Source organism: Notechis scutatus, chromosome Z (genome assembly GCF_049901735.1).
Source record: "Notechis scutatus isolate UNSWTSFEM ecotype Mainland chromosome Z, rNotScu1.2, whole genome shotgun sequence".
NCBI classification, from domain to species: domain Eukaryota; kingdom Metazoa; phylum Chordata; class Lepidosauria; order Squamata; family Elapidae; genus Notechis; species Notechis scutatus.
The window spans coordinates 54,011,145-54,025,500 of NC_142025.1; the positions used below are offsets into that span (position 1 = coordinate 54,011,145).

Sequence of the window (14,356 nt, forward strand, 5' to 3'; positions counted from 1 at the left end):
CATTATTCATTACATGTTTAAACTTTTTCCCTTGTAAATTTAACAAGTCAGATAAATTATGATTCTGTTTTAAACCATTTCCATATAATATACCAAAACCTCTTATTCAATTTCTCTTTACTTCTCTTTACTCTTATTCAATATCATTATTATTATTTCATCTGTTTCTTTCTGACTTAGTTACCATTATTCTCATTCTATATTTCTACAAGTTTTACCAATTCTCCCCCCAAAAAAGACATATACACACAACACACAAAACATAAAAAAAATATCTTTTTGGAAAGTAACTTGGACCCAGGTGTCTCTCTCTTCATGGACTTCAATTATATTCATGCTCATCTTACATATCATTACTTATTTTATTTACCATTCTAAGCCTTCTATATTAACTTCTCCACATATTTCACACTTCTTAATTCTACCTTAATTAATCATCTTAGTTTAAATCATTATATTTGTATCTTTTGTCCATTTTTATCATCCCTTTGTCTCATCCCTTATAAAAAAAAGAAAATCAGTTTCTCCTGAAATCATTAATCAGAGTATGATGCCTTTCTATCTCCCCCTAAGTTAATCAAATTAATCTTTAAAATAATATCTAATACCCAATCAGATTTTGCTTGGTACATTCTATCTAACTAATACATCCAACACAATTAAGTGCATAATTAGAGAATAAATCCAAATATTAAAAAGAAATACTATAATAAAAATTTCATAATAACATCAATACCATAATTTTATTAAACTCTTTAATTAAAACAATATTCTAAACCCCTCCTATTATTAAGTTTTAAAACCAATCATTTTTAAACATTTTAACATTTTAATCTCTTATCAACTCTTAAACCATTGCAATACTACCATCTCATCTTATGTACCTTGCAAAATCTTTTTACTTTATCCATTATCCATAAAAAATTCCTTTTTTCCATTTAATTTCAAAACGTTGTAGCTTTTCTCCACCTTTTCCCTTTCTTTCTTTTCCCAACAAACCTTTCTACCCCCACTTCTTCTAGCCTCTGCCTTACCGGCTTCCCTTCTCTGTCGTATTTCTTTTCCCCTTTGTTTACAATCATCATATTGGTTTTGCACTTTATTTTTCCCTTTCTTAAATGTTTTTTTAGATCTTAAGTCAGGGGTGGGCAAACTACGGCCCGCGGGACACATCCGGCCCGTTGGTCATTTTAATACGGCCCGCCTCTGAAAAAAAAAATATTCCTCTCTGAAAAAAAAATTGGGGCCGGCCAAAAGAGACCCCGCGCCGCGCGCCAAAAAATTGCACACACAACACGGAGCTGGGCAGCCGCTTCCCTGGTAGCGGGGCCAAGGCCACCGCCCGGGGAACGCCCACTGCTTTCCCTCGCCAGGGCTGGGCGGTGGCGTGTTGCCCTGCGCTGCGTGGCCCCCGCCTGGCAGCGTGCTTCTCAGCTGGTCTCCTCCTCCTCGGCCATACAGAACAAACAGGCAGAGAAGGAGGAGACCAGCCGGCTGGTTGGGGAAGCTTTCTGCGCCGAAAGAGGCAGCTACTAATCTCCGGCTTTGCTCCGCTTCACCAATGGTCCGGCACCACCCTGTTCTTCTTGTGCTGCGAAAGAGGCGGCTAATGATCTCCGGCTCCGCTCTGCTTCTCCAACATCCGGCGCCACCCTGTTCTGTGTCAGGCCCAGCAAGTCCGAGCAGCCGGCGCACAGAACAGGGCAGCGCCGGATGTTGGAGAAGCAGAGTGGAGCCGGAGATCATTAGCCGCCTCTTTCGCAGCACAAGAAGCTCCCCAACTGGCCAGGTGCTCTCCTCCTTCTCTGCCTCCTTCTCTGCCTCTCCCCTCTTGCTCCTCACAGTTGCCCTGAGCTGGTGCGGTTCTTTACTTGGGCAGCCAGACGCCCGCAGCAGCGCCCGCAGCAGCAACAGGCAGTTCTGCCCGGGCTCTGCTCAGGTGTCCAGCTGGGGCTGTCAGGAGTTGCTACCGCTGGCGCAGCTCCGCGCTGCTCCAGTCCCACGTTGCCTTGGGAAGGGAAAGGCAAAACCAGGAGCCGCTGAGCCTGAGCCTCCGCTGCCACTGCTGCCGTTGCAAAGCACCGCCGCGGCTGTTCCTTTTGCCTTTCCTTCCCGAGGCAACGTGGGACTGGAGCGCGTGGAGCCGTGCCGGCAGTAGCAACTCCTGACTCAGGGGGCCTCCGAGGGGAGGGAAGGAGGAGAAGAAGGAGGGGGCGATTCCCAAAATCTTGTGCTGACCCGGCCCGTCTGTCAAATTTTAAAAGTGAATGCGGCCCCCCGAGCCAAAAAGTTTGCCCACCCCTGTCTTAAGTCCTTAAATCCTTTAGTTTTCTTCTTTTCTCTTCTTTTCTTTTCTTTCTCTCTTCTTTTTTTCTGGATCAAATTCTGAAATTCATTAAAGATGGCTCCTTCCTTTCTTTCTTGTTCCTCTGCTGTCTTCATCTGTTGTAATTTTTGTTGATAATTAGTAAGCGCCATTTCTAAGAAAAGGAAAGCTTCTTCCACACCATTTCTTAGTTCCTCAACAGAAAGAGCCATTATAAATCTTTTCTTTTCTTTTCTCCTTCTTTCTTCTTACAACAACCAGAATATTCAAAAGAAAATAAAAAGGATAAAACAGTCCCAAAGTTATCAATCAGTCCAAACCAAGGCAGAGTTCTCACTTTCTCCTTCTGGGGTGATATCAATCAAAGAGAAAAGAAAGTCCAAATCTGTTTAAAGTCTTGTTACAGTATATTCTAGTCTTCAAATCCTTAAGGCATCTGCTCCAACAAATCTTAGCATACAAATATTTTCTTTTTAATCCTCTCTCTTCCCACTCATCGCTTAAAACCAATTTCCACCTAAAAAAATAGGTTTCTTAATATCCAGTTATTTATTCCGTGAGGAAAAGAGGGAAAGCTATCCTTTCAGCACCTTCAAGCAGCCGCTTTTTTCCTCTTCTGGCAGGTATTATTCAGAAAGTCATACTTTTCAGGAATTTTATTAAATATGTCTTAAAGTCCTAGGAGCCAAGAAAAACTTTCTCCTCTCAATCACTTTCTCCACTTCCTCCTGCGCATTCTTACCCGGCTGCCAGCTTCTTTGTGGCGGCCATTACAGACCGCCGCTGCACCGTCCTGGGAAAAGGGGTTCTGCCGGCCAGGAGGGGGTCTGCAGCACCCCCAAACCCTTCTCCGGATCCCCCTACCTTCAGCTGCCCCTGCAGGGCAGCCTAGCTCCGTACCCGTCTGGGTCGGAGCCCCAAAAAGCGGCTAGCGCGGCAGGGATCGCGCAGCCGCAAATCCTGCCGCTCGCGAAGCCGACAAACCGGAAGTTCCACCATGTGGCTTCTTTTGAATCCCAGCAGTATTAAATCCTCCCTTTCCCCCCAAAGGATGAGAGAGGCCCCTCCTTTCCTTCGCTTTGCCTCACAGTTATGATTAAGCATTTATTATTTTGTTATAATTAAATAAACATTTTTATTTAAAAAAAATTATATATTTATATATTTTATATTAAAATTAATTTTTAATATTAAATTTATATTTAATATTAAAAATTATATTAAATATATTATCTTTTTTTAAAAATTCATATTAGTGGTCCCTGGGATTTAAAAGTATGATTTTGGTGGTCCCTGAGGTCCAAAAGTTTGGCGACCCCTGATCTAGAAACAAGTAAAATAATAACTAGCAGTCAGCACGGAATTGATAAAAACAGATAATGCCAAACCAATCTTATTTCATTGTTCAACATAGTGGTTCAATTAGTAGACCAGCGAGATACTGTGGACATAATATACTTAACCCCACCCACACTTCATTTTTGCCTTCCTGGACCTCAGGGATGCTTCCTGGAAGCAAAAATGCCCCTCCCAGGAGGCTTTCCTGAGGTCCAGAAGGCCCCAAAATGGAGCATGGGTGGTGCTGTATGCCCCCTCCAGGCTCCATTTTTTTTCTACCTGAGCCTAAGGAAAGCCTTCTGGGAGCAACAATGCCCCCCAGGAGGTTTCCCCGAGGCCTAGAAGGCCCAACAAAAGGGGGCGGGTGCTGCAAAAAAGCCACACCCATCCAGTCACACACCCACCTAGTCATATCCACAGAATCAGTTGTTAAAAAATTTGAATCCCACCCCTGGTCTTAGTGGACAACCAACTAAATATGAGCCAGCAGTGTGCAGCAGCAGCCAAAAAAGCTAATGCAATCCTAAGTTGCATTAACAGGGATACAATGAAGATCAAGTGAAGTACTAATACCACTCTATAAAGCCTTAGTAAGACCATACCTAGAGTACTGCATCCAGTTTTGGTCACCACACTATAAAAAAAGATGTTGAGACTCTAGAAAAAGTACAGAGAAGAGCAACCAGGATGATTAGGGGACTGGAGACTAAAACATATGAAGAACGGTTACAGGAACTGGGCGTGGCTAGTCTAGTGAATAGAAGGATCAGAGGAGACATGATAGCAGTGTTCCAATATTTGAGGGGCTGCCACAAGCTATTTTCTAAAGTACCCGAAGGCCAGACAAGGAATAATGGATGGAAACCGAACAAGGAGAGATTTAACCTGGAAATAAGGAGAAACTTTCTGACAGTGAGAACAATCAACCAATTGCCCTCGGAAGTTGTGGGAGTGTCATCACTTGAGACTTTGAAGAAGAGATTGGATTCCCATTTGTCAGAAATGGTGTAGTGTCTCCTGCTTGGGCAGGGGGTTGGACTAGATGACCTACAAGGTCCCTTCCAACTCTGTTATCTGCTATCAGGCTTCTCAAAACAAGCAAACATGCATGAAGTAAAAGTTGGTGGGATCTTTAAAAATGACAATAAAAGAAACAGGATTTTTTTTAAGGAAAAAAATCCTAGTAACCTGGGGCAGATAGAAGCATCCTCTGCAAAAAGTATCATTGAAGCAGTTAGTATAAAATATCTTAAAATAATTGATACTTTTTATTATGCCAAATTATTTCAGTTGTGCACCTAAACTGAAAGAGAACAATTTCTGATTGCTACCAGTAGATGGTTTTTATTTCACTCAGATCAGTCCTGAGCCAATATGACCAACAGCAAACTGAGGGAGTTATGATCCATAAGGTTTTCTTGCCTACTTCTATATAAGATCCATTAACTTTTGTTAATAGGTTGTGGAAACAATCTGAAGTACTGTCTTCTACTATATCATGCTGTACTGTACTGTATTCTTGAGATGCTGCATATATTGGAAGACCATAGTTGGGTGTTAGATTATAGTATTGTGGTAGGATTGAAATTCTTCAAGTCTGAGTTGTCTGAGATTACTGGCAGTTATACTCTGGTCTGGATGAAGTTGGCACATTAGTTCTGTTTACGATATTCTTCTCATCTGGGGAGCAGAAATATGAAAGACTTAAGTCTGATATACTTTAGTAATTAAATAAAAAACAGACCATTCCCCTCTTTTATTGTGTTGGAGTTCTAACATTGCATAGCTGATTGTGACCACTAAATAAACCAGTTATCTCTAGAACAGCCAGTCCTGGCACTAACAAAATGGACAGATGGCATTTAAAGATATTCTAAATCTGTGGTCACCAACCAGTGGGCCATGAGAAAATTTTGGTGGGCCGCAGAGAAATGTCACCCCTAGAGCACCCCCCAAATCCAGGCTGCGTGGGAACAGAAAGCTGCACCGCCCACATGGCCTGCAGGAATCCTTCCCGCCCACTCACTCCTTACCTGGCAAACTTGCCTGCTAAGTTGCTATTTTTCCTTTCCCTCCCCACCCCGACCATCAGCTGTTCTGCTGTGCCAGATTTAGATTATCTAGAAAGTAGAAAACCATTGGATTTCTTGCTTTCTAGCTAATCTTTAGATCCTTGGCTCTGCTTTTAAGCAGAGCTGAACTTTCCTTAGGACTGAAGCTTCTATAATTCAGTGCAGACTCAGATAGCCGATGGCAGAAAGGTAGATCTCTGAGTGAATATGTGATTCTGTGAGCAATTCAATCTACCTGCCTACTTCGCTTGATTTTGGATAAAAGTTGCTCTTTTTATTAAAAAAAATCAATATTTATATACATGGTGTGTTGTGAGTTAATTTTGTGAGTTTGCTTGCAAGCAAATTTTATGTGACAGACTCAGGTAGCTGATGGCAGAAAGATAGATCTCTGAGTGAATCTGTGATTCTGTGAGCAACTCAATCTGCTTGCCTGCTTTCCCTGCTTTTGGATAAGAGTTGTTCTTTTTTATAACAAAATTCAATATTCACATAAATATTTATAATATTTACATATAAGCCATGCCCAGCCAGTCACATGACCACCAGGCCATGCCCACAAATTAGGCCATGCCCACAAAACCGGTTGTTAAGGAATTTGAATCCCACCCCTGTCTGTGTGTGTGAGAGAGAGAAGGGGGGGGGTTCTCTGTCTCTCTCCCACCAACGTCAGCAAGCCACCATCAGTCAAAATTTATATTAGTGGTCTCCAGGATTTAAAATTATGAGTTTGGTGATCCCTGAGATCCAAATGTTGGCGATATATAGTGCCCAGAATCTGTTGCAAAACTCTGGGAAACAAGTGCTATTGGCTTGAACAATGTGAATAAGGAATGAATAGAATTGAGATATAATGTATTTTTCCTTGGTATAGCTGCCATCATTAGGTACTATAGGTGGGTACATAGATCCTGATCCTGATTCATCTGAATAATGTGTCAATAATAATGTATTGAGGATCCGTCAGAAACGAAAGCAAGAGTAGAATCGTGAGGAGAGGCAGAAGAGAGTCCTGTCAGGATGGTCAGCTGGCTAGAACTTCAAGGGAGGATTGTTTTTGAAGTGAAAAATATAGTGCAAATTTTTTTTTGTTACTGGTCTTATATGTTCTCAATATTCACATCCCAAGAATAATTGAAAGTGGTCTCTGCATTTAGATGTTTTTTTTCTTTTTTCTGGTCTCTTTTATGGATAGAAATAGGATCACGGTTTAAGACTGCTAATAAGACCCTCAGTTATACTGCATTTGTAATGCTTTTCTGGAATTTCTGGGGGAAAAAGTACTCTCCTGGGAATGCCACATCACATCATTGGAATATATCTACAGGGTAATTGAGGGAAAGCTAACTGGACTTGCTAATGTTTACTAATGTTTCTCAGACCCCTTTATTCCCATTTTTACCCCAGGCATTTCCCTAAACTTCTTTGGGTGATTTACATAGTTGTGACAAAAACAAAAAGTTTTCAGGACACAGAAATGGCTTTGAATAAGGAGGGAGTAGGTTGGTTCTCTGGTCTGAGTGACCTCTTACTTTCTCAACCAAATAGTGAACAAAATGAAACTGTCATCTAGTTATGCACTCAGAGGCTATAATACAATGCAGTCATGCACAATAGAAATTGCATAGTGCTTGGCAGGCGGACAGATTGGATTGAAAAGAGTTTTCTTTTTATCCATTCTGGCTTGCCCAGGATTTTTGATAATAAAATCAAAATTAGCAACTAAAACAAGAATAGTAATATTTTAAACTGCTCAAATATCATTCATTCACATGACTGAAAACCTTTTGTGTTCTTGACTAGGCTAACAAAAAATGAGTTGGATGATGAAGCAGCTGAAAGTTTTGCTGAAATGATAAAGGTTAACAAGAGATTGGGCCATCTGTGGTGAGTTACACTGGTTTATGAAGGGCACATTCTTAGTCATGGCTGGGGGCAATAAACCATGTTTTAAGGATTATTAAACATTCTGTAGGAGGATGCATAGTTGGTAATTATTTTGACTGGGATATCCATTTAATGTTATATATTTATGTATTTATTATTTGCAGTCCACACTATCCCAGTGGATATCAGGGCACATTACAAATGAGAAAATCAAGAAAAACAAACATGACAAACACAGAAAAACAACACCAAACAGTAATATCCTTTCTTCAGCAGAAACAAAATAGGAAAAATGATTTGATGATCTTTAAGACTGTTACTTGTTAACACAGGTGTTTAGTTCCTTCTTCCTAAGTAACTTTTTGGATGCCCACATTTAAATTTCCAAAAGCATGTCACAAAATGGCCCCTTCAGAGAAGCTTACATGTTCACGAAATGCACATTGGGCAATCACTAAGCACTTTGCTAGCAAAATAAGGGACCTGGCTCTCCATCCTTATCTCAAATGACAGGCCTCAAGCAATGGGACATGGAGACAGGAGAGAGTACCAAAATGATCACAAATCAAGTTCTGTTCTTTACATGGCTTGCATGTGATGTTGCAATGTGTACAGATAGGTGAAACTTCCATTATGACATAATGTATGGCTTGGCATCGTCATGGTGACAAAGGCGTACTGGGGCTTCTAATTCCTCATTACCTCAGCTTATTTGGTTTTTCTTCAGGGTACATAGCCAGCGTGAGAAGCATTCCTATAAATGGAGAGGGCACTCTAAACTGCCCTTTGCTTTGAAGTGTGTCAGCTTCCTATTTATCCATCCGTCTATATTTAAATTAAAATCAGGTGGAACAGAGAGCCTGGCAGGCACCAGTTTGCCTATTTCTGTACTAATAAAATACCAAGTTTAGATAATCAGCTGAAATGTGTGGCTAGACATATTGACATCTTTTTGAAAGCCAAGGATACATTAATGTTACACTTTACATATGATTACTATCAAATGAGTAATTTTTCAATTAACCTTCTTATGGCTGTTCTTAACTGATAGTTTTGAAGCCTGATGCCAGAGGGGATTAGCCTATAGATTTGAAATATTGTATACCTCAAGTCTGTGTCTCATCAATTATTTCCAGTATCCAAATTTCTCTCTGTCACATTTTATACTACTGAGTTTCTTTCTCACTTTCTCAGGACTTAATAATCTTTTAGTAATTCCCACCACACCCCTTAACTGCTGGCTCATTTTGTCCCTACCTCCAAGACCAGCTCTATATTTTTTCACACATCTAACTCTGAAAGAAATCATATGAAAAGACAAAGGGATGAGGGAAGAGGAAACATTTTCAGAGTTTTCATCAGTTCTAAAAGTTTAATACTTAAGTAATCAAAAGTTCAAGAAGGGGGATAGTCTGATTTAGTTGATTCCTCAGCAGACTGAAGCTATTGCATTGCTTCCTATTTATTCTTTTATTTCCTCCTGTCTGATAAAATAGCTATTGTTCTGCAGGCTGATGTATTTTTGGGCTCTGAGCTAGGTGGAGTGTCTTTTTTTTGAAAATAGCATGGTCCCGGGTTACACTTCTTCATACAGACACAAACTCAATTTCATGCTCACTTTTATGTTCTATTCCATATCTTATTACTGTTTTACATTTTCTTTAATTATCTCATATCAATTCAAATCATTATATTTATACTTTTGTCTGTCCTGTTTCAATTTCATATTTTCTTTTCTCATTAAACAAATTTTCTCCTGTAGTTACTACCGTATTTGCCGGCGTATAAGATGACTTTTTTGCCCTAAAAAACATGCCTCCAACTGGGGGGGTCGTCTTATACGCCGGGTCGTCTTATACGCCGGCAAATAAGGCCAGGCCTTATTTTTTTTTGACCCCCGAAAAAACGGCTAGGACGTCTTTTCGGGGGTGACTTAATTAACCTTGCATCCTCGGGTGGGTGGGCGGGCGGCGACGGCTTGGATATTCGGGAGACCTTCGGGTTCGGGCCACCGTTGCTTTCCTTCTCCCTTGCTGCCGCGTTTGGCGCAGCCACGTGCGGCCAGTCAGGGCTCCTCCCTGCAACCGGAGCCCTGAGGAGACACTTGGCTTCAGGCGCTCCCGTCTTCCCTTTGCTTTCCGAAGGTAAAGCGAATTATTTTACAAAGCCTCCCCTGCCGAGAGGGCAGCCCAATAACGATGGGAAGCTAATTTCCGGGGCCTCTTCCGTTCCTCCCGACCTCCCTACACTGCGCGCGCTCTGAAGCGCCCGGTCCCTTCAGCCCAGCGAGCTTTCCACCTCAAAGAAAGGCCAGGCGGGAGCCGCTCGCAGCGAAACAGCCACCACCCTTAGCCCGGCGCGGGAGCAGGGCGAGTTAGCGCCCGCCAGCCCGTCCTTCCTGCCTTTGGAGGCACCTGCACGGAGCGCCTCCGCGGCTCGGTTTCCCCTACCGGCGGGTCCTCCTTTCGTGCGGAGGGCTGCGGGAAGGCGCTCGCCCGAGAGGATCTTTCCTCTCTCCCCCGCAGAGGTCAACGTCTGCGCTGCGGAGGAGAGGGCTGCAGCCGTTCCTCCTGCTTGCTGAGTGGTGGGGAAGCCGTGGCCCGCCCGTGCGAGATTTGGCAACAAGGGGCAGGAGGAGGCACGCACACACCGCGGCTCACTTTCCCAGCTCTGCCCAACCCTTACGGCTCTGGCGCGGCCCTGGCGGGCAGCGAGCGCCTTCCCGCTGGACCCTCCGCTCATCCTGCCAGGGCCGCGCCAGAGCCATAAGGGTTGGTCAGAGCTGGGAAAGTGAGCCGCGGTGTGTGCGTGCCTCCTCCTGCCCCTCGTTGCCAAATCTGCACGGGCAGGCCGCGCTTCCCCACCACTCAGCAAGCAGGAGGAACCGGCTGCAGCCCTCTCTCTCCGCAGCGCAGACGTGACCTTGGCGGGAGAGAGGGGAAAGATCCTCTCAGGCGAGCGCCTTCCCCGCAGCCCTCCGCACGAAAGGAGGACCCGCCGGTAGGGGGAAACCGAGCCGCTGGAGGCGCTCTGTGCAGGTGCCTCCAAAGGCAGGAAGGACAGGCTGGCGGGCGCTAACCTCGCCTGCTCTCCCCGCGTCGGGCTAAGGGTGGTGGCTGCTCGCCGCTGCGGTAGCGGCTCCTGCCTGGCCTTTCTTTGAGGTGGAAAAGCTCGCTGGGCTGAGAGGACCGGCGCGTCAGAGGCGCGCAGTGTAGGGAGGTCGGGAGGAACGAAGAGGCCCCGGGAAATTAGCTTCCCACGTTGGCTGGGCTGCCCTCTCGGGCAGGGGAGGCTTTGTAAAATAATTCGCTTTACCTTCAAAGCAAAGGGAAGACGGGCGGCAAGGGAGAAGGGAAAGCAAAGGTGGAAGGTCTCCCGATATGAAGTGCCCCACCAACGCAGGCAGCACCATATCTGGGCATGCAACAAAAGTACTTCCTAAGAGGTCGGGCTCCGCTCGCACCGCCCGGCCTCCGCTCGCACCGCCTCCAAGTGGGGGGGTCGTCTTATACAGCAAGTATATAACAAACTCTATATTTTGAGTGGAAATGTTGGGGGGTCGTCTTATACGCCCAGTCGTCTTATACGCCGGCAAGTACGGTAATTGGAGTATGACACCTTTATATCTTTTAATTTTATCCATTCAACTCTTATTTAAGCTTCAATATATACCTTGAGGTTATAACATTCAATATAATACATAATTTCCAATCAAATTCTACTTGGTACATTCTTAAAATACACACTATATTCTTAAAAAGTGATTATGAATATATGTAATTAAAACACTCATTCCAATTCAATTCTATCATTAATATTCATTACAGTCTTAACATCTTTAACATTACTTTTCAATTAAATATCATACTTCCTTGGGAACACTTATAAGCTTTCCGTAATTATATTTTATAAAACATTAAATAATTAAAATGTTCCCATCCTTTCCTAATTCAATTCTCTCATTCATTTTATTTCATTTATTTATTAACAAACATTTCACTAGATTACAATAACTATTTTATCCATCATTTTAATCATACATTGTTTCATATTTTCTAAAATTATTTCTATTTCTAACATAACAATACTATCTTATGTACCTTTGCAGAATCCCTTTTCAATTAAATTTTCACCCATTATCTCTAAATAGGCCCTGTTTCTCCATATCTTGTTTCTGTCCTTTATAACTTCTTTTCATTTCCTTCTTCCCTCTCTTCTTCTCCCTCCCCTTTTTTACCCCCTTGTCTCTCTAGTTCTAATTCTCTCTTCTGTATTCCTCTCTTCTGTTGCTTTCTAATATTATACTTATTTTTCAAGTTATTATTCCTTTTCTTGGTTGTTTTTTCAAATCTTAAACTTTTCATTATCTTTCCCCCCTTTTCCCCCCTAAAGTTACTTGTTCATTAAAGATGGCTGCTTCTTTGTCCCGGTCTTCTTGTTCTGCAGGCATTTCTTGTTGTTTCTTATAATTCGAGATCTCCATTTCTAATAATTGAAATACAAAGCCAAAAGAACCTCTCCCTTCTTGTGCATCTTCTTTGTACTTTTTAAGTTCCATTTTCAGTTCATCTAAAAGTAGTGCCATTTTAAAACACTTTTAAATAACCACCCGATTGATTTTAGTAATTCAAATGAAATAACCAAAAATCCAGAGATCACCAAATAATCCAAATGCTCCCAAGCTGTTTCTTCATGCTTCTTTTTCACGTTCTCTTCCTGGGGTTCTACTATTTTGTAGCCAAGTTTCAGTTAAAATGTATCTTTTAGAAGTCTTGTTGAGGTTTTACTGTAAATTCCTTTTAATTCCAGGCAGTCTCCTCCCTTTTTTCCAGATCCTGCCCTTTTATTCTTTTTCTCTCCTTTCCTGCTTTTAAAAGATTTTAAGTATCCAGAAATCTTTATTATTCCTTTGACATTTTATTTTCAGCTTAAATGCCTATTGATGTCAAAGTGGATTTTTTTTTCCAATTTCTTATTTCAATCTCTTAGCTGTCAGTATAGGGAAAAGGAGAGAAGGAAAAAAACCAAATCCTTTCCCTTTTCTCTCTCCTTCGCTGCTTCAAAATCTTCTTTGGGAACAATGTTACTTTTTTAAAAAAAGTTTAAATTCCAGGGTACCTTAGTTGTTGCTTTTGCAGTTTAACCCGGTCAACCAAAACTTTCTCTTCTTATCTTCCTCCTGCACATTCTTTTCCGGTCGAGTTCTTCTTTGAGGTGGCCATTTCTGACCACCTTTGGGAAAGGGAGTAATGGCCAGCTGAGGAGGAGAGATGCGGCTCTCCTCGACCCTGCTGGTGGTCTCCCCCCTCTTCACCACCTCTACGTGGTGGCTTAGCCCCGAAACCAGCCGGCTTGGGGTGCTCCAGTGGCGAGCAAGGATCGAAACCACGCACGATTGTGGTTTCAGTCTGTCCGCGAAGAGGCTCAAACCGCTTATTCTTGCGCAGGGGCCATGCTAATCTTCTCTGTATCGTTCCAATTTTAGTATATGTGCTGCCGAGTGTCTTTTGATGAGCATATGCATCACTGACTCAAACCATTAGGTGTTTCTACGAATCAGACTGGCTTAATAAATTTCAGTAACTTGGCTGTTATTTCTTCTTCACATTTGTCCTTTTGCTTGTTTTTACATTTCTAGTCTGCTTTTAAATTCAACTCAAAGTTATTTACAAAAACAAGGAGAACAAAAGTACTGATGTAGGGGGAGAAAAACAGACCCAGCAAACTACAGACCAATCAGCCTAACATCAATATTCAGTAGGATACTGGAAAAGATAATTAAAAAAAATATATCTGCGAACCTCAAGAAATGAGTAAAGTAATAACTAGAAGTCACCATGGGTTTGCTAAAAACAGATCATGCCAAACCAATCTTACTTCATTCTTCAACATAGTGATTAAATTAGTAGACCAGCGAAATACTGTGGACATAATATACTTAGTTTTCAGCAAGGCATTCAACAAAGTAGATCACAACTTACTTTTTGGTAAGCTAGAAAAAAGTGGGATAGATAGCACCACTGCTAGATGGATTCGCAACTGGCTGACAAACTATACTCAATGAGTAGTCCTTAATGTGTCTAAATCTACATGGAGGAAAGTGAGCAATGGGATGTCACAAGGTTCTGTCTTAGGCCCAATACTCTTCAATATCTTCATTAATGACATAGATGAGGGAATAGAAGGGGAACGTACCAAATTTGCAGATGATACTAAGCTAGCAGGAATAGATAACACCCAAGAAGATAGGCTCAATATTCAGATGGATTTTGATAGACTAGAACAGTGGGCAATATTTAACAAAATGTAATTCAATGTAGAGAAAAGTAAAGTCCTACACTTAGGCAAGAAAAAACTAAAGTACACATATAGACTGCGTGAAGCTGAGCTCAATAGCATGTGAGAGGGATCTTGGAATCTTAGTGGACAACCAGCTAAATAGCATGCCAGCAGTGTGCAGCAGCAGCCAAAAAAGCTAATGTAATCCTAAGTTGCATTAACAGGGATACAATCAAGATCAAGTGAAGTACTAATACCACTCTATAAAGCCTTAGTAAGACCATACCTAGAGTACTGCATCCAGTTTTGGTCACCACACTATAAAAAAAGATGTTGAGACTCTAGAAAAAGTACAGAGAAGAGCAACCAGGATGATTAGGGGACTGGAGACTAAAACATATGAAGAACGGTTACAGGAACTGGGCATGGCTAGTCTAGTGAAGAGAAGGATACT

At 42.1% G+C, this 14,356-nt stretch overlaps 2 protein-coding genes and 1 pseudogene across 17 annotated transcripts in view; 1 reads left to right on the plus strand and 2 right to left on the minus strand.

Moving 5' to 3' along the window:
• The window catches only part of ZNRF2 (zinc and ring finger 2), a 282,520-nt gene that overhangs the window by 77,301 nt on the left and 190,863 nt on the right, over positions 1 to 14,356 (minus strand). The gene's annotated exons all lie outside the window — the stretch shown is intronic.
• NOD1 (nucleotide binding oligomerization domain containing 1) overlaps positions 1 to 14,356 on the plus strand; it is a 94,236-nt gene that overhangs the window by 51,121 nt on the left and 28,759 nt on the right. For all 16 annotated transcript variants that reach the window (XR_015745752.1, XM_087946079.1, XM_087946077.1 and 13 more), the window contains one exon: positions 7,540 to 7,623. Coding sequence is in view for 14 of the 16 variants with exons in the window: in XM_087946079.1 (XP_087802205.1) it covers positions 7,540 to 7,623 (84 nt within the window). In the remaining 2 variants the exon portion in view is untranslated. Of the gene's footprint in view, positions 1 to 7,539; positions 7,624 to 14,356 lie in introns of those variants that run through there.
• Positions 13,059 to 13,127, minus strand: LOC113424505 (U6 spliceosomal RNA; annotated as a pseudogene).